The 19,814-nt window shown below is 42.2% G+C and overlaps 1 protein-coding gene across 1 annotated transcript in view; it reads left to right on the top strand.

Annotated features, from left to right (window-relative positions):
- The window catches only part of SPAG17 (sperm associated antigen 17), a 296,695-nt gene that overhangs the window by 243,088 nt on the left and 33,793 nt on the right, over nucleotides 1-19,814 (top strand). The window contains exons 32-36 of the mRNA XM_077807348.1: nucleotides 7,901-8,028; nucleotides 9,962-10,092; nucleotides 11,961-12,088; nucleotides 13,030-13,212; nucleotides 18,858-18,971. Coding sequence (XP_077663474.1) covers nucleotides 7,901-8,028; nucleotides 9,962-10,092; nucleotides 11,961-12,088; nucleotides 13,030-13,212; nucleotides 18,858-18,971 — 684 coding nt within the window. The remainder of the gene's footprint in view (nucleotides 1-7,900; nucleotides 8,029-9,961; nucleotides 10,093-11,960; nucleotides 12,089-13,029; nucleotides 13,213-18,857; nucleotides 18,972-19,814) is intronic.

The raw sequence follows: 19,814 nt of genomic DNA, 5'->3' as shown, positions 1-19,814 counted from the left end.
TCTCTGAATATAAAGTATGAATCAAACATAGCCAGAAACCTTGCATAGTTTTCTTTTTGACTCTCTTCAGTAAAGGTAAAAGATTTAAAGATATTCTCTGCCTGCTTCCCCCTAGCATAAATTAAAGAACATAGGTGAATGTCTCCAGTTTCCATGTGAAGTTTGGTTGCAATGCAAAATCTTGCAAAATACTTTGTCCATTCTGAAGGTTTGTCAAAACTGAAGTTCTCTGGGGCATTAAAGAGTAGCATGGTGATGAGTTCCATCCTGCAACCTGTTTTTTCTTCGCTTTTTCTTTCCTTCTGTATTCAACCTTTGGTGCTTTGTTCCTTCTGTGTCTGTTCTCCTTTGGCACTAATTTACTTCTGACACCCTGTCATATACATCTTGTACACGGTAGATTGCAAGGCTGCTACTAGAAAGTCAGGCTTCTGTACCAGATATAGTCTAGCTACAGAGCCTCCTTCTCAGAGAGATACACCGTAAGATGTGTCTTCCATAAGATTCTTTAATGTACTGCCAGGTATGGCTGAGGTTAGTTTAAATAATAAGGTATGTTAAACACATTACCACCTTGTGACTGAACAGTATAATAAAGTTTAGCATTGCATTACAGACCCAAAGGTGCCTAAGTTCCCTCCGATGGGCAAGTGCAAAGCCACCTAAATAGTGATGCTGCCCCACAACTAATGAGCTTCTCTGAGCCTTCATTCATACCTAAACCCAGTGGGATTCTCAAACTAGTTGTTCCCCTGCCTAACTCACCTGTGGGTCCCAATTCAATGGGCATGTTCAGAGCACATCTAACTTGTACAAAAGAAAGTGGAGGGGGAGGTGCGAACATGCAGTAGCCCACTGTGTAGGGATCTCACCTGGAAAGTGAGAAACCTGTTTTCAAATTTCTGTTCTGCCTGCTTTGGAGTAGGAACTTGAACAGAGGTCTCCCATATCCCTGGTACTGTAAGTGCATTGGACTGTAGAATCAACATCTTACTTTTTCTCACTTTCTGACCTAGTGAATATTTAATTATTTATAAAAAGTGGAACAGCTTCAAGAAGAGAGATTGCGAGAAATGCATGCCAGAATATGCTATAGGCTGATGAATAGGGCCCTCATCTAGAATGTGGGAGACCTGCTCCAAAGTAGGCAGAGCAGAGATTTGAAAACAGGGTTATAAGGGGATGGGTCTCTCTTTCTCAAAAAGGCTGACCTGGCTTAGGCACCTCCAGGAGAGGGTTCATGGCTGCGAATCCTGAGTAGAGTTAGGCATCAAAGTACCTCTGTGGATTAGGGCGCTCAGCCCCTTCCTGCACCCCGCATGTTACTTGTGGCTAACTTAGGTAGCTTCTCTTTCAGTTTCTGCAAATCACTTTCTTAGGCACCTAACTCTCTATACAATGCAGGGATTGTTTAAGTTAGGAGAAATTGATGATAGATTCAGGTATTTCTTTGATGCAATCCTCTTCATTTAGAAAAATGTCCACAAAACACTGTTTCTCTGAACACAGAGGTACATACACAGGGGGCAGTTTATTTGTTCACAGTTCCAGGTCTGTCAACACTCTGCCCAGAAAGCCCTTGACGTTCTCTCAGGACCATACTAGTAGTGCTTTTCTTTCTGTGTCTTGCTTTCAAGCTGCTTGTTCTTGGCTTTCTTGGTGTTCTCTCTTCTCTGTCTCCCTGCATTCAGTCTAGTCTTCGGGCAGTGATTTTCATTGTTTGAGCTATTACTAAACAAAGGTTTCAGAGTAGCAGCCGTGTTAGTCTGTATCCTCAAAAAGAAAAGGAGTACTTGTGGCACCTTAGAGACTAACAAATTTATTTGAGCATAAGCTTTCGTGGGCTACAGCTCACTTCACTTCAGGGGAGGGCTCCTGCCTCATACTGAGAAAGAGGGGCGATCAGCAGGTTATCTCAAGTGCTTATATATGAATGCACAAAGCCTTGGAAACAAGCAGGGAGAACTGGAGGTCCTGGTGATGTCAAGGAATTATGACATGATTGGAATAACAGAGACTTGGTGAAAAGAAAAGGAGTACTTGTGGCACCTTAGAGACTAACCAATTTATTTGAGCATGAGCTTTCGTGAGCTACAGCTCACTTCATCGGATGCATACCGTGGAAACTGCAGCAGACTTTATATACACACAGAGAATATGAAACAATACCTCCTCCCACCCCACTGTACTGCTGGTAATAGCTTATCTAAAGTGATCATCAAGTTGGGTTTCTGCCGGGGATAGACCAGGAATGGAGTCTTAGAACTTTTAGTAAGTGATCTAGCTAGGTATGTGTTAGATTATGATTTCTTTAAATGGCTGAGAAAAGAATTGTGCTGAATAGAATAACTATTTCTGTCTGTGTATCTTTTTTGTAACTTAAGGTTTTGCCTAGAGGGGTTCTCTATGTTTTTGAATCTAATTACCCTGTAAGGTATCTACCATCCTGATTTTACAGGGGGGATTTCTTTATTTCTATTTACTTCTATTTTTATTAAAAGTCTTCTTGTAAGAAAACTGAATGCTTTTTCATTGTTCTCAGATCCAAGGGTTTGGGTCTGTGGTCACCTATGCAAATTGGTGAGGCTTTTTATCCAACATTTCCCAGGAAAGGGGGGGTGCAAGTGTTGGGAGGATTGTTCATTGTTCTTAAGATCCAAGGGTCTGGGTCTGTAGTCACCTAGGCAAATTGGTGAGGCTTTTTACCAAACCTTGTCCAGGAAGTGGGGTGCAAGGTTTTGGGAAGTATTTTGGGGGGAAAGACGTTTCCAAACAGCTCAGGACAGTGGGGTGGGAGGAGGTATTGTTTCATATTCTCTGTGTGTATATAAAGTCTGCTGCAGTTTCCACGGTATACATCCGATGAAGTGAGCTGTAGCTCACGAAAGCTCATGCTCAAATAAATTGGTTAGTCTCTAAGGTGCCACAAGTACTCCTTTTCTTTTTGCGAATACAGACTAACACGGCTGTTACTCTGAAACCAGAGACTTGGTGGGATAACTCACATGACTGGAGTACTGTCATGGATGGTTATAAACTGTTCAGGAAGGACAGGCAGGGCAGAAAAGGTGGGGGAGTAGCACTGTATGTAAGGGAGCAGTATGGCTGCTCCGAGCTCCAGTACGAAACTGCAGAAAAACCTGAGTGTCTCTGGATTAAGTTTAGAAGTGTGAGCAACTGGAGTGATGTAGTGGTGGGAGTCTGCTATAGACCACCGGACCAGGGGGATGAGGTGGATGAGGCTTTCTTCCAGCAACTCGCAGAAGCTACTAGATCGCACGCCCTGGTTCTCATGGGTGACTTTAATTTTCCTGATATCTGCTGGGAGAGCAATACAGCGGTGCATAGACAATCCAGGAAGTTTTTGGAAAATGTAGGGGACAATTTCCTGGTGCAAGTGCTAGAGGAGCCAACTGGGGGGGAGCTTTTCTTGACCTGCTGCTCACAAACCGGGAAGAATTAGTGGGGGAAGCAAAAGTGGATGGGAATCTGGGAGGCAGTGACCATGAGTTGTTTGAGTTCAGGATCCTGACACAGGGAAGAAAGGTAAGCAGCAGGATACGGACCCTGGACTTCAGGAAAGCAGACTTCGACTCCCTCAGGGAACGGATGGGTAGGATCCCCTGGGGGACTAACATGAAGGGGAAAGGAGTCCAGGAGAGCTGGCTGTATTTCAAGGAATCCCTGTTGAGGTTACAGGGACAAACCATCCCGATGAGTTGAAAGAATAGTAAATATGGCAGGCGACCAGCTTGACTTAACGGTGAAATCCTAGCGGATCTTAAACATAAAAAAGAAGCTTACAAGAAGTGGAAGGTTGGACATATGACCAGGGAAGAGTATAAAAATATTGCTCGGGCATTTAGGAATGAAATCAGGAGGGCCAAATCGCACCTGGAGCTGCAGCTAGCAAGAGATGTCAAGACTAACAAGAAGGGTTTCTTCAGGTATGTTGGCAACAAGAAGAAAGCCAAGGAAAGTGTGGGCCCCTTAGTGAATGAGGGAGGCAACCTAGTGACAGAGGATGTGGAAAAAGCTAATGTACTCAATGCTTTTTTTGCCTCTGTCTTCACTAACAAGGTCAGCTCCCAGACTGCTGCGCTGGGCATCACAACATGGGGAGTAGATGGCCAGCCCTCTGTGGAGAAAGAGGTGGTTAGGGACTATTTAGAAAAGCTAAAGTGCACAAGTCCATGGGGCCGGACAAGTTGCATCTGAGAGTGCTAAAGGAATTGGCGGCTGTGGTTGTAGAGCCATTGGTCATTATCTTTGAAAACTCGTGGCGAATGGGGGAAGTCCCAGATGACTGGAAAAAGGCTAATGTAGTGCCAATCTTTAAAAAAGGGAAGAAGGAGGATCCTGGGAACTACAGGCCAGTCAGCTTCACCTCAGTCCCTGGAAAAATCATGGAGCAGGTCCTCAATGAATCAATCCTGAAGCACTTACATGAGAGGAAAGTGATCAGGAACAGTCAGCATGGATTCACCAAGGGAAGGTCATGCCTGACTAATCTAATCGCCTTCTATGATGAGATTACTGGTTCTGTGGATGAAGGGAAAGCAGTGGATGTATTGTATCTTGACTTGAGCAAAGCTTTTGACACGGTCTCCCACAGTATTCTTGTCAGCAAGTTAAAGAAGTATGGGCTGGATGAATGCACTATAAGGTGGGTAGAAAGTTGGCTAGATTGTCGGGCTCAACGGGTAGTGATCAATGGCTCCATGTCTAGTTGGCAGCCGGTGTCAAGTGGAGTGCCCCAGGGGTCGGTCCTGGGGCCGGTTTTGTTCAATATCTTCATAAATGATCTGGAGGATGGTGTGGATTGCACTCTCAGCAAATTTGCGGATGATACTAAACTGGGAGGAGTAGTAGATACGCTGAAGGGCAGGGATAGGATACAGAGGGACCTAGACAAATTGGAGGATTGGGCCAAAAGAAATCTGATGAGGTTCAATAAGGATAAGTGCAGGGTCCTGCACTTAGGACGGAAGAACCCAATGGACAGCTACAGACTAGGGACCGAATGGCTAGGCAGCAGTTCTGCGGAAAAGGACCTAGGGGTGACAGTGGACGAGAAGCTGGATATGAGTCAACAGTGTGCCCTTGTTGCCAAGAAGGCCAATGGCGTTTTGGGATGTATAAGTAGGGGCATAGCGAGCAGATCGAGGGACGTGATCGTTCACCTCTATTCGACATTGGTGAGGCCTCATCTGGAGTACTGTGTCCAGTTTTGGGCCCCACACTACAAGAAGGATGTGGATAAATTGGAGAGAGTCCAGCGAAGGGCAACAAAAATGATTAGGGGTCTGGAACACATGACTTCTGAGGAGAGGCTGAGGGAACTGGGATTGTTTAGTCTGCAGAAGAGAAGAATGAGGGGGGATTTGATAGCTGCTTTCAACTACCTGAGAGGTGGTTCCAGAGCGGGTGGTTCTAGACTGTTCTCAGTGGTAGAAGAGGACAGAACAAGGAGTAATGGTCTCAAGTTGCAGTGGGGGAGGTTTAGGTTGGATATTAGGAAAAACTTTTTCACTAAGAGGGTGGTGAAACACTGGAATGCGTTACCTAGGGAGGTGGTAGAATCTCCTTCCTTAGAAGTTTTTAAGGTCAGGCTTGACAAAGCCCTGGCTGGGATGATTTAATTGGGGATTGGTCCTGCTTTGAGCAGGGGGTTGGATTAGATGACCTCCTGAGGTCACTTCCAACCCTGATATTCTATAATTCTATGATTCATCGGATGCATTGAGCTGCATCCGATGAAGTGAGCTGTAGCTCACGAAAGCTTATGCTCAAATAAATTTGTTAGTCTCTAAGGTGCCACAAGTACTCCTTTTTTTTTTAACTAAACAAAGGGACATTTAATTGTTCTCTCAGTTAGCCTGAATGGAAAGTGGCTAGCACACCCATCAGCTTCACCAAATCTGAGGCTGCTTGTAGGTCAAAGACCCACCTGCTGGGAGTTACCCAACCTCCATCAAGGTATTTAATTAGGACCTAAATAGAAGTGGCCTGATTTTCAGTGTAGCTGAGCACCCCACAGCTGCCACTACTTTCAGTGGCTCAGCACCTCTGAATATGGAACCATATAAATGTTGATATCTAAATATGGATACACAAGCTTAACTTTACGTACCCAGCTTTGAAAACGTTGGACAGTATTTCTTACTTAACTATCTCACATTTAAAACATGTATGTTTTAATTATTTAATAATGTAATTAAAAATCCTAATCATTATTATCATGGGGCTATCAGGAACTACATTTTGGAAAGTAGATGTCTACATTATGTTCACTATATATTTTCATGAAAATGCAAATAATACTCCTGGGGGAATTCTGCGCCACTGTGCATGTGCAGAATTTATGTCCCCTGCAAATTTCTTGGCTTCCCTGCAGAAAAATGACTTTCTGACAGGGAAGTATAGGGAAGTCACAAGAGCGGTCATGCACTATGTTTTGGGTGCACAGGGCAGCTGTCAGAGAGGTAAATCACTGTGGGGCACGGGATAGGACTGGGGAAGACCTGGATGATGGCTCCTACCCTGCGCTGGGCTCTACTGCTAGTCCCAGCTGGGCTGGGGAGGATGGGACTTCCTTTTCCCCTGCACAGCATCAGGGACCAGGTCAGACCCACACCCAGATTTCTCCCCCAACTGCAGGAAGCTCTGCAGTCCCCCTCCCCCCCGCCTGCCACACACACACATGTCCTGCACCCATTGCTCCTCAGCTGCAGGGGGAGGGGTTCCTGTACAGGGAGCTGCTCATGCATCCGTGCAACCCGCATGCATCCAGACCCCCTCATACCCAGACCCTCCGCGCCCCCGCACTCAGAACTCCCCCGATGAGCCCCACTACCCCTGCACCTGGTCCACGCTGATGAGCCACCCACACCTGGATCCCCACCCCACTGAGCCTCAACCAGCTGCACCTGGATCTTCACCCCACTGAGCCCCACTCCTTTAGCATCTGGACCCCCCACTGAGCCCTCAACCCTCCCTGCCGAGCTCTACACAGACATCCCCCCCCAACTGAGCCCCAACCACCTTCACCTGGACCCCCCCACAGAGTCCCATTACTGTAGCACCAAAAAAAACCCAACAAACCCCTGTGTATCCAGATCCTCCATGTACCCGGATCTCCCAGATTGCCCCATACTTGGATCCCCCCCACACTAAGCCCCTCCACACTTGGATCCTGCCTTACTGAGCTTGCCTGTCCACACTTGGTGCACCTGGCACAGAGGGGCAGAGCCCTGGGGTGTTTCTGGGACAGGCCCAGTCCTTGTGCTGTGCCAAGGTTGGGTACAGCCTCACCACTGAGTCCATGTTCCAGGGGGAGCTGCATAGTGATCTCCAACCTCTGTGCAGCCATTGGCCTTTGCTCCCCAAGGCCATGCTGGAGCCTCCACATTTATTTGACAAAGAAAATTTGCAGAATTTTAAAACATTATGCGCATCATTTTTATTTTTTTGGTGCAGAAAGCCCGCAGGAATAAAATAAATAATTGCATGAGTGTGTCAGTACTCATGTAAGTATGCAGTTTGCTGATTTGACCTGCAAATATATACTTTGTATGCAGGTACCCATTTGTATGTGCAACTGCATATAGTAAAGATGGAACTTAAACACTTTTCTTTGAAAATTTGGCCACAAATGTATACTTTAAAATCCCCGAGTATTACTTATGCATTGGCACTTAGGGTTAGGATTCTTGACATGGCATACTTAGCCAAAAACATTTATTTTGTCTAGCTCTGCCACTCCTACTCCTATTACCCTGAACGTTTAGCTGCCCAGCACAAAACGATGACTTGGCTATAACTGTAATTGTGCTAGCTCCCATCTGGACTTAGTAGCAAATTTCATAGCCCAAATGATTTTGTGTGTTTCCCATCATAGGTCATGGCTGATGGCAGCACATCTGTCTTCATTCCCAGCATTGATTCTGATGGTGAGGAAGATGGATACTTAGTACCAATACCAAAAGAAGTTCATACTCCTGTCACATATGGTGAACATGCCCCCAGGTAAACCAAACATACCACACAGGGATTGATTCTTGGTCCTATGCTATTTAACATCTTTATCCATGATCTGGAAGAAAACATAAAATCATCACTGGTAAAGTTTGCAGATGACACAAAAATTGGGGGAGTGCTAAATAATGAAGAGGACAGGTCACTGATTCAGAACGATCTAGATCGTTTGGTGAACTGTGCACAAGCAAACAGTATGTGTTTTAATACAGCTATATGTAAATGAGTACATCTAGGAACAAAAGAATGTAGGCCATATTTACAGGAGGGGGGACTCTATACTGAGAAGCAGTGACTCTGAAAAAGATTTGAGAGTGATAGATAATCAGCTGAAGATGAGATCCCAGTGTGACGCTGTGCCCAAAAGAGCTAATGCAATCCTGAGATGCATAAACAGGGGAATCTCGAGTAGGAGTAGAGAGGTTATTTTACCTCTATATTTGACACTGGTGCGACCCGTGCTGGACTGTGTATCCAGTTCTAGCGTCTTCAATTCAAGAAGGATGTTGATAAATTGGAGAGGGTTTAGAGAAGACCTATGAGAATGATTAAAGGATTAGATAACATACCTTATAGTGATAGACTGAAGGAGCTCAATCTGTTAAAAAAGGGAATGCGTGACTTAATTACAATCTGGTTTCAGAGTAGCAGCCATGTTAGTCTGTATTCGCAAAAAGAAAAGGAGTACTTGTGGCACCTTAGAGACTAACAAATTTATTTGAGCATAAGCTTTCGTGAGCTACAGCTCAGTTCATCGGATGCATGCAGTGGAAAATACAGTGGGGAGATTTTATATACACAGAGAACATGAAACAATGGGTGTTACCATACACACTGTAACGAGAGTGATCAGGTAAGGTGAGCTATTACCAGCAGGAGAGAAAAAAAACCTTTTGTAGTGATAGTCAAGGTGGGCCATTTCCAGCAGTTGACAAGACTGTGTGAGGAACAGTGGCAGGGGGGAGATAAACATGGGGAAATAGTTTTACTTTGTGTAATGACACATCCACTCCCAGTCTTTATTCAAGCCCAATGTAATGGTGTCCAGTTTTCAAATTAATTCCAATTCAGCAGTCTCTCGTTGGAGTCTGTTTTTGAAGTTTTTTTGTTGAAGTATTGCAACTTTTAGGTCTGTAATCGAGTGACCAGAGAGATTGAAGTGTTCTCCGACTGGTTTTTGAATGTTATAATTCCTGACATCTGATTTGTGTCCATTTATTCTTTTACAGTCTCTACGTCATTCTCTTTACAGTGTGTATGGTAACACCCATTGTTTCATGTTCTCTGTGTATATAAAATCTCCCCACTGTGTTTTCCGCTGCATGCATCCAATGAAGTGAGCTGTAGCTCACAAAAGCTTATGCTCAAATAAATTTGTTAGTCTCTAAGGTGCCACAAGTACTCCTTTTCTTTTTAATTACAGTCTGTAAGTCTGTACATGGGGAACAAATATTTAATAATGGGCTCTTCAGTCTAGCAGAGAAAAGTATAACCAAAGGCTAGAAGTTGATGCTGAACAAATTCTGAAGCTAGGAAATAAGGATTACATTTTTAATAGTGAGAGTTATTAATCAACGGAACAATTTACCAAGGGTCATAGTGGATTCTCCATTGCTGTCAATTGTTAAATCAAGATTGAATGTTGTTCTAAATCATATGCTCTAGGAATTATCTTGGAGACATGTTATGGACTGTACTGCACTGGAAGTCAGACTAGGTTATCATAATGGTCCCTTTTGGCCTTAGACTCTGTGAATCTGTAGGCTCATATTTTCTTTATTCAGTAGTCTTTGTTTAGTTATTTGATACCACCATCTTGACCTTCCACTTTCTCATTATGCCATCACAATGTTCTTTCCTAGAAAAACGTGTGTGATTCTAATGTAAGCTGGAACTAATCAGATTTGTTTGGGTGATTGTTTAGGTTCTTCATTGTCTATGCTGATGGTTCAGGGACTGAACTCCTTCGGAATAGTGACATAGAAGAATACCTTGCTTTGGCATATGGTGATCCAGCTACTGCAGTCTTGCAGGAGCCAGTACAAGAATGTCCAGGTAGGGATATTTCATTTCCTTTTTGCCAACCCAGTTTAGAAATAATTAAAATAGTTGGAGCAGGACAATCAAAACTTTTAGCTAGGTAGGAAAAATGAAAGTGGTCTTCCTCACTGTGCTCATACTCCAAATTTGCCACCCCGCCAGTCCCATAGTGGTGACTGCACTGCATCCTATTTCTGCCCAACTGTAACAGTGTATATGGGCTTCTTCTCCACAGAACATGAAAGTGGCAAGGAGTGTGGAAGAAAGAACTTATAGAAAGATTGTGGGATGTATTCAATCAACTAAATGACTGTTTGATTAAGGGGGAAGTTAACACATATTTGGTACACTTTTATCCTTTTATATACATGCAAATGGGAACAACTATTAAATACATCAATATTCGGAATTTATTTTGGGGTGGAGAAATCACCAAATGTCTCTTGTTAGTTTAACCATCCAACTGTATCTATGGAGTAAAATGATCACTATGAATGGTGGCTCTTTGCTATTTGGGAAGCCACCTCTATGCATTTGGTGTTAAGGACATTGAAAGATATAACTGGGACAGGGATTATTAATAGCATATGGGGCCTTCTACCTGTAGGTCCATGGAAGTAACTGAAAGTGGTTACTCTCTGAAGGCTTGGAGTGGCTTGTGTGAAATGAATTACCAGGACTCAGTGCCAGTCCTAGTGAACAAGCTATGGGAAATGTCTGAAGGGGACAGACCTTCACTAAAGAACTAAATTGTAAACAAGCCATATAGAGAAACATATATAGTATCCCCTTAATGTGGAGAATACAATGACAAAATGACTGCTTTAAGTAGTACAATAACGGTGCAGTTCTCCCAACGGCTAATCTAGGGAGGAATTGAGAACAGCCATCACACTATTCTCTCTGTCAGGTTTTACACAATTTGAAATGTTGCTTCCACCAAAAATAAATGGCTCCCCAGCAGATAAATTGAATAACATCAATAAAACTGCCACTGGCATTGAAAAGAGGAAGAGAGAAAGAGAAAGGGGAACACATGAAAAGAACCAGGAGGGGAGAAGTGGGAAGTTCAAGAGGAATCCAGATTTACGATGCTTCTTCACACTTCAAACTTTTAGGGCCTCCCCACCACTAGCTTGGCTATTTTTGCTATGTTGACAGTGGAGCTTTTCTGCTCTTATACTCATATGGAACATTGTATCATTGTGACAAAACATCTCATAGTGATGTAACTTTCTTATGTATTGTATGAGGCAGAATACAGGGCTCAGTGGATTTTTGGTCTGGTAGGAGAGGAAAACTTTAAGAAAGATCTGAAAACTGCATCACTCTTGAAGACTTGATAATTAAGACACCTGTAGGGTTTTTTTTTAAAAAGCTAGAGTTCATCAGAGAGTAACAATTACAAGTAATTAATTACCTGAGGTCTGAAAGTGAAATGTAAAATAGGATCAGATGCAGCTCACAGCAATGCCTACACTGAATAGGTAAGTGTAGCCTCAGTAAGAGTTCCATATGCAGGCTCAAGATGGTGCAATGCTGTAGTTTTTTCATGGTCTGCAGCTCCTTACTCAATATGAGGTCATTTACGCTGCACTCCATCATATGCAAATTAGATGTATCCCTGAGACTCCTGGCAAGTTGCAAATGCAATCTGTGGTTTGGCAAAGTTTTGGGTGATCCTAATCCAATATTTACCTATCTTGCAGTCACATTGTGATCCAGTCTTGTCTCTAACCATCAGTGGCACATTCTTGCATTCATTTCAAGAACATGCTTTACATTTACATACATTCTTTCATCTGAAGATTTCAAAACCCTTCATCAAATTCTCCATTCAATTTGGATGCAAATTTACTTTTATTTAAATGTTTTTGACCCAGGTGTTTTAAGTATTACTGTTCTCCGACCACTGACTGAAACTTCTCCCTGGGTAATGAAGAGAGAATCATCCAATATTGTTCCTCCTAGCCTCCAGTCCAGGAACTGGGATACATTTCCTCCATTTGAGGTATAAATCTTTCAAAACTCTTTTTTCTCCCTGTTTTGCTATTAGGCATTGATGTTACTCTATTATTAACTATTATATTTATTATTTGCACATAGCACTCGTAGATTAGATTCATAGATTATAAAGCCATAAGAAACCATTGTGATCTTGTGGTCTAACCTCTGCATAACACAGGACATCACTCTATCAATTTCTATTTGAGAATTTCCAAGCACTTTATGTACTTAAATTAATTAAACCTCACAACATCTATGTGAGGTAAGTAAATATTATTATTCCCAATGTATAGATGGAAATCTGAAGCACAAAGATGTTAGTTGAGTTGACTAAGGTCACACATTGAGTCTAGCTCAGAGCCAGAAACAGAAACAGAACTTTAATTTCATCAGTCCCATGTTTTAGCCATAAAACCATGCTGTCTCTTTAAGACAATCCAGAGGGCATCCTCATCAGAAAATATTGATTAGATTAAATTAGGCTAGGTTCAATTAGATTAGGATGGGTTAATGTAATAAGCATGCGACATGCAGGAATTCACTGTCCACTGACTTCACTGGTTACATTCATAATTAGCTTAGGGTAGGGATCCAGACTTTGCACCTACTCCCATCTTTGTAAAGTAAAACTCTGAAATCCAAACACCACTGATCTTGAGGGATCCAAACTTCATGGCTTGGGACACGTTTCTACATTTCAGCATAACAGCTTGAGAGGATGCCATGTGAACTTGGTCATAACTATAGGTCCTGGGCTGAGAAACACCCTAGCCTGAAATTCAGCCTCTGAGTTTATTTAGCCCAAGTTGCAATTCTTGCTTTGTGAGTAGGATGCATTTTCATGTAAGTATCTCTACAGTCTTGCTTTCTGACTTGTTGAGAACCTTCCATGTCAGTATAATAAATAATCTCATGCTCGGTTTGCTCATTGTTGATTGTGTTCAGAGGAAGATTCCAGGTCCACCATTTGGCACACATATTTGGAAAGGTCTGTGCATAGGATCCAAAGAGCTGACTGGCTCTCCAGCACCTGTACTGAAATGCCCTAATGTGCTACAGATCCGTAACCTGATCCAGTATGAGCCAGTCAGTGATGAGCTGAGACAGAAGCTGCAGCTGTCCCTCAAGGTAATGCAGGCATAGTAACTTCATTCTCTCAGTAAACAGAAATTTACTGACAAATCAAGTAGCGTATATTTCTCACACACCTCTGAGACGAGAGCTGTCAGTTACTTGGAATCCAATAATCCTTGTACAAATATAAATTTACATAAATATTTAATATTTTTATATAAATGTTTTAATATATTTTTAAAAAATATATAAACCCCAGATAGGGAAGGGCGCTGACTTTGCGTAGTTTATTTCACAATAAAACTAAAGTGCCTTGTTTTCACTATTTCTTTTCCTCAGTATAGCTTACTCACATTAGTTATCCCAATTGTAAAACACTTTTTTTTTTTAGCAGCAAAGACAAGGCTGTGTCAGGGCTGAGCCACATTGACACAAGGTGTGTTGTGAGAGAAGTTTTACTGCCGGTGCCTGTGCTGTACTTTTTTGGGGGATAAACAATCTCTATGGCTGTCATTCAGACAATGCTTTCTACTAGGAAAAAATCACTTAAAGGAAACCACATAAAATTCATTTAAAAAAAATCTTCCATCTATTATGAATAATAACATATATTGCCATTGACACAATGCTGAAAATCAAATAATTGTTTAGATTATTCCATAACTTTTCACATTTCACTCAGCTTCAGCAGCAGAACTAGACTGGCCTGTTTCATTTTCATTTATACTCATGTTCTAGCTGCAAAAATGGTTGTCATTTTTATTCACAATATCAAAGAGGAATGTGTGAATGCCAAAACAAACATTTTTAATTGGAATATTTTAAAATTCTATTCCTATTGGGGTTTTTTCATTCTTTAATTTGTTTTCCACTTACAAAATTTAAATTTTGGACCGTGTGCCTATGAACACAGTGCAGCCCCTTTAACAAATAAAACAAAATCCTATACCCAGGGCCCCTTCTCACCCCAAATGTATGGGCTGAACTCCACATCTCTGTTAATGAGACTCTTGCATGCCTCTTGGTGTGAAAATAGACCTTATAGAATAGGTTAAATAATCTTAGAAAAGTTTACATTTCATATGATCAATTTTTATTTCAGATATTAATTAAAGGTGTCTTATGTCACAGATCTGGTTGAGCTCCCCCCTGGACACTCACCAGACTGCTTTGAGGGGATCAAAAACACTGAATTCCACGTGGCCTCAGCTTCCAAGGGCTAAGCACAGTTTAGGCTCTATCCCTGACTTTAAGACTCTCCAGGTGCAGACCTCATGTCTGATGCCTCTTGGCAGTGGGGGCCCCATAGTCCAATTACCTAGGCCCTGGAACTAATGCCATTCCCCCCAAGCCTCTGCAGCAGCTTTTGCATGTTCTGCAGAAGTCCCACCAAAGGTGTGAGCCATCGATTGTACAGTTTACCTCTTCAGGAACATGCGATAGTGAAAGCCAGCAGACACACAGACAGACTTTGCACAGGATTCTAAAACACCATACTCTTTACTTAAGTAGTTCAAGAAATACACAGAGCTCCACACTGCTCTGGGCTTGGGTCGAGTCCTCTGGGGTATCTGGGATCCTTCTGCAGTTCATCGTTTCTCTTCAGAATCATGGTGCCTTCTCTAGGTCAGATAACTTTCCCTGCCCTTGGTTGGTCCCACAGTTAAACTGAACCCCCGGATAAGAATGGCTGTCCATCTCTTCCTCTCTTCCAAAGCTTCCTGCTACAGTCTCAGTGAGACTCTTGTGTTTATATGTCCCCCTACCAACACCTGGTTCCTTTGTTCAGCTCCTGCTTTGGATTTTACACTTCCCCTCCTTTCAGAGGCCTTGGAGAGACTAGCTTCTCCTAACCTCAACCAACCCATTGTCCAAAGAGAAAAGGAGGACTTGTGGCACCTTAGAGACTAACCAATTTATTTGCGCATAAGCTTTTGTGAGCTACAATGGGCACTCCTTTTCTTTTTGCGAATACAGACTAACACGGCTGCTACTCTGAAACCTAACATTGTCCAAAGGTGTTTCAACCTGAATAGGCAACCATTTAAGGTTTAATGGTTGTTGTCCCTGATCTGGCACAGACATCAGCAAATGGTGGATTCCACCTCCACACAGAGGTGTTCCATGATTCAACAATTTCATAACAACTTCACAACATCAGCCAGAAATTACTAGTTGTGGATAGACCAGTTCCCCAAATTGTCCCACCTCATTACACTATGAACTGAGCTAATATAGAGTTTGAAGTCCCATTACCACATGCAATGTACAGAATAGGTGCCTTTAATCTCAGCAGTTAATCCAAGTTTTCTGAAGTGCAGACCATGGGTCAAAAGTGACCCATGGAGTTCTGAAATGCAACCTATTGGTTATCTTTATGAGTGAGGGGCAGCCCATCTATAGTTTGACCTGAAAGATCCAGACTGCACCTTTAGTCTCCACGGGTCGTGTCACAGTTACCGGGCTAACTGCACCTCTGGCACCTCCTAGGTTCTCCAAGTGCAATCCCTCTCCATCTCAGGTTTCTAGTCATCACCTGTCTCTCAGGGTGGAATCACGCAATTCTCCCACTCTCAGTGTAGGCTCTGGGTTGCAGTCCCCTGTGTATCAATTCTGATTTACCTCAGCAGGTCTGATTTATATCCATACCCTCTAAGGCAGTGACAGTGGTAAGCAGTGACCAACCAGCTTCCTTAAACAAAGTATTTTTTATTTAAAACAAAAGCATTTCAGTGAAAACATTTTTTTAAACAATAAAACAGACTGTATGCCTATCTAGCTTGTTTCTAAGACTTAGGAATCCCTAGTTCTGGGAAGTCCCAACTTCTTTAGACTCCTTCCACAGAGGCTTTCACACTCTCCGTCAACCTGGCTCCCTAGAAACTCCATACTGACAAGTGGCAATGCCCCTTCATCCCCATGAGAAGCACTTTTTACTCTTTAGTGTTCCTCCGAGAATCAGGTTCCCAGGCTGACAAAACAAGTTTGCATCTTCCTTGGAGATAGGATCCTTGAAGCTAGCAGCTTGGCTCATTGTCTTTCAAGTGCATGCTGGATTGTCATTATCTAGAACTGTTGTGTTGCTTTCTCATTTGCTCTTCCCAAAGCCCCCTGTTAAATTAAATCAGTGCACTCATAGAGGAAATTCTAACAACCCTCCATAGTTATACTGTAACTTTACCTCACTGAGCGGTTCATTTACAGTATTCATAGCATTGTTAAACATCAGTATTCATATATCAATACATAGCAATTCCATGTCCATCACAGGTTGCATCTCCCAGATGAAAATAGGAAAACTTCAGTCTGTTTCATTTTATACAGATTAAGTGTGTTTCTTGGGATTATTTTATAATACTAAGCATGGTGTTATCACTTAACCAGTCAGCAAAAAAGCACTAAACATTGAGAAAAAATGTAAGAGAAAAATAAGCATTATACTTTTGTTTCTGACACAGAGAAAAAGAAACTCAGTCTAAAATGTCTATTTCTCCATTTCCTACTTGGTACATTTCACAATACTCTATTTTAGAACAGCAGGCTCTCCCACACTATACAGAACTCTCAAGTACCCTGGATTTGGAAGGGCATTCTGCATTTCAGCTGCATCAGGTAATGCTCCACAGACATGAGAGAGCTGCCCATTAAAATTCTCTTTAACATAGGGAAAGTCCACTGAAATGAAAGCTAGGATATCCAGTCTCTCCTCTGCTGACTGCTCTTTATATTTCCATGCACTTCATTCCACTCATTTGATAAATAAGAAAAGGAGTACTTGTGGCACCTTAGAGACTAACCAGTTTATTTGAGCATGAGCTTTTGTGAGCTACAGCTCACTTCATCAGATACTGTAGCTCACGAAAGCTCATGCTCAAATAAACTGGTTAGTCTCTAAGGTGCCACAAGTACTCCTTTTCTTTTTGCGAATACAGACTAACACGGCTGTTACTCTGAAACTTGATAAATAAGATAACTGGGAGGTTGCAGAGGATTACTGTAGTCAGAGGTGGGAATAGAATGCAGGTCTGTAATATGGTCCTGCCTGTCACAATTAATGTGCCAAATCTATGTGATTGGCCTTCCTGACTGTAACCACCACTCAAACAGCTAGATCCCATTCCCCTCCTCCCTCTCCCTGCCACACACACACACACACACACACACACACTTTCCCCAGAGCTAGAAATAGAACCCAGAATTCCTAATCTTCATCATTCTACTGTTCTCTATCAGATAGTTCTGGAACCTTCTGGCAAAATGTGTCACATCCCTCTTAAGTGAGTGGTCTATAAAAAGATGTAAGTTATCTGTCAAGTCCTAGTGTTCTTAGCTGGAGATCTGAAAATCCAAGGTTCAAACCCTGCTGTTGACCCATATCAGGGGATTAAAACTTTGGTTTCTTGGTTTTCTTTTTTAAATAACTGGCTTATTTAATTAACATAGTGAAAACATCCTTAAAATAGATTTTATAATTAAAAAACATGATCATCTGTCAATTATGGCACAATGCACAACAAAACACAGGTGATTCACATTTCAGTCATTCGTCACACATTTTATGTGACTGGTTTACACACTGGTAGGTTTGAAAGTTTGGAGATACGGCAATATGTGCTATGTGTAGAAGAGGAAGTACCCTAATATAGTCACGTGATTTTTATAGTACATTTGAAAAAAGGTCTTGTTGCAATAAAGACACACTGACTGCTTACATCTCTTACATTTTTGAGATGCCATTCTAGCAGGACTCAGCTTTACTCATTTGCATTACATACATATACTGATTACATACTGGTCTTTTAGAAGCAGGCAAATTTTTAAACTTCTTATACCAAATTCCCAGGTTAGGCCTCTGCATTTAAAAGATTATAAAATAGGTCTGCAGATGGCCCTCAGAATAAGAAGGAACCCCTAGAAAGAAGCAGTGCAATTACGGGCATTCCAGAGACCTTTGTAATGCTTATATTAACCAGAAATGTAACTCAGTCCATGGAAGTTGTTTATACATCAATACCAGTTCTATGGGTATTCCAGGAGTAAGTGACTTACAATGATCCGTAGAGAAAGATGAAGAGAGACATAACTGATAGCACTAACAGCCACTAATACTTTGCGTGACTTTACAGACACGACAGAACTGCATTTGTGGGGTAGAACAGAAGACATGATCCTAAGTACACTTGCAAAGACAGTATTTCTCCTTAGAAAGTTGCCTCTGTAGTTCCCTACTGTCAGTCATGAGAAGGTAGCTTGAAACTACTTACGTTAGAATAAAACTTCTTTTGTTATAGAAGAATTTTTAAGCTAGAGACTCACTTGGTCAGAACCTCGCCAAGAGCTAGAGGACCCCGGGGGCTCAAGCTTTTCCTTCTCCTTCCCCATTTCTTTGGAATTCAAAGAGGTATGGAAGAATGCCTGTTCATGAATCCTTGCATGAGGTTTGCCATCTGGATAGGGATGTGAGCCTAGCCCTACCCATGGTCCCTACTTTTCCATCTAACTGAGCTTCTAAGTATAAAGACTCATCTGACAAATAGAACTCCACCATAGTTTCTTGACCCTGACAATGTGAATCCTCAGAGGCAATATATACCTCACTTACTAATAAGTAAACTCTCCTCCATATGAATGTCCATTATGTTTACTTCTGTAAAACAAACAGTTGCATCTCCCATATCCTTTATTCACTGCTCCACTAGGAATACATAGACTACATCCTGAAGCAGGAAGATGAGATGCAAGAGATGATCATTAAAGAGCCAAGAACAGAGGAAGAGAAGGGTAATGCTGCTGACCTCCTCAAACTGGTTATGGTGAGAGAACTTCATTTTGAATTGTTTCTTTTCAATATCAATTATTGAAACTCAGGGTCTATTTACACCAGGAGCAATATGGCACTGTCACTTCTGTCAGTAACCATGCCAGGTGCTTGCCGCGCCTCTAAAATACATCATATCCATTCACAAAATAACAAACAAAATCTTAGGATGTAATATAGCAGAACACCAGCTCTACTATAGTTCAGGTTGAGCAGTGCTTTCTGTTTAAAAGTTGACTCTTCTTAAAATCCATGTGCTTACTCAGATTGTCTTGAAATTTTCTGTACCTCATGGGGTTGCCTGGGTAGTGTTAGTTGTCCACATCTGGTGTCCTTTGAGCAAAGGATTCCTGAGCAGAGCTGAGCAAAAATTTTCAGATGAAAAATGTAGAGTCAGTTGAGCTGAAACTATTTGTGAATTTGACATGAATTCACCAAATACTTTTGGCCAGACCACAAAAATTCAAGGCTAGATTCACAAAACAGCAGCAATGGCTGCTGCTTGTGGTGATGGTGCCTGTTATATTTCTGGACCCAACAGAGAAGGAGATAGACACAGGGAGCTGACAGAAACACAGATGTCTGCTGTGCTCACTTTATTGTTCTAGCTGCAAAACTAAAACTAACATGAAAGTGAGGCTTTGCACTGTGGAAGGGAGAGTATCCAAACATTTAAAGAAACAGAATGTCACATTCCTCCATCCTACTTTAAAAAACTGTCCAAGCACATTCAATATCATGTGCATCATGAGAAGTGGGCCTGGGGCGGAGCAGGGGCAGACTGTGGGCAGCAGGCTGCAGACTAGCTCCCTGTCCCCCCTCTTCCACCTGCAGCCCT

The sequence above is a fragment of the Eretmochelys imbricata genome, chromosome 1 (assembly GCF_965152235.1).
Source record: "Eretmochelys imbricata isolate rEreImb1 chromosome 1, rEreImb1.hap1, whole genome shotgun sequence".
NCBI classification, from domain to species: domain Eukaryota; kingdom Metazoa; phylum Chordata; order Testudines; family Cheloniidae; genus Eretmochelys; species Eretmochelys imbricata.
Note: the sequence above shows the minus strand (reverse complement) of the source record. Positions and strands in the feature narration are given on the sequence as shown.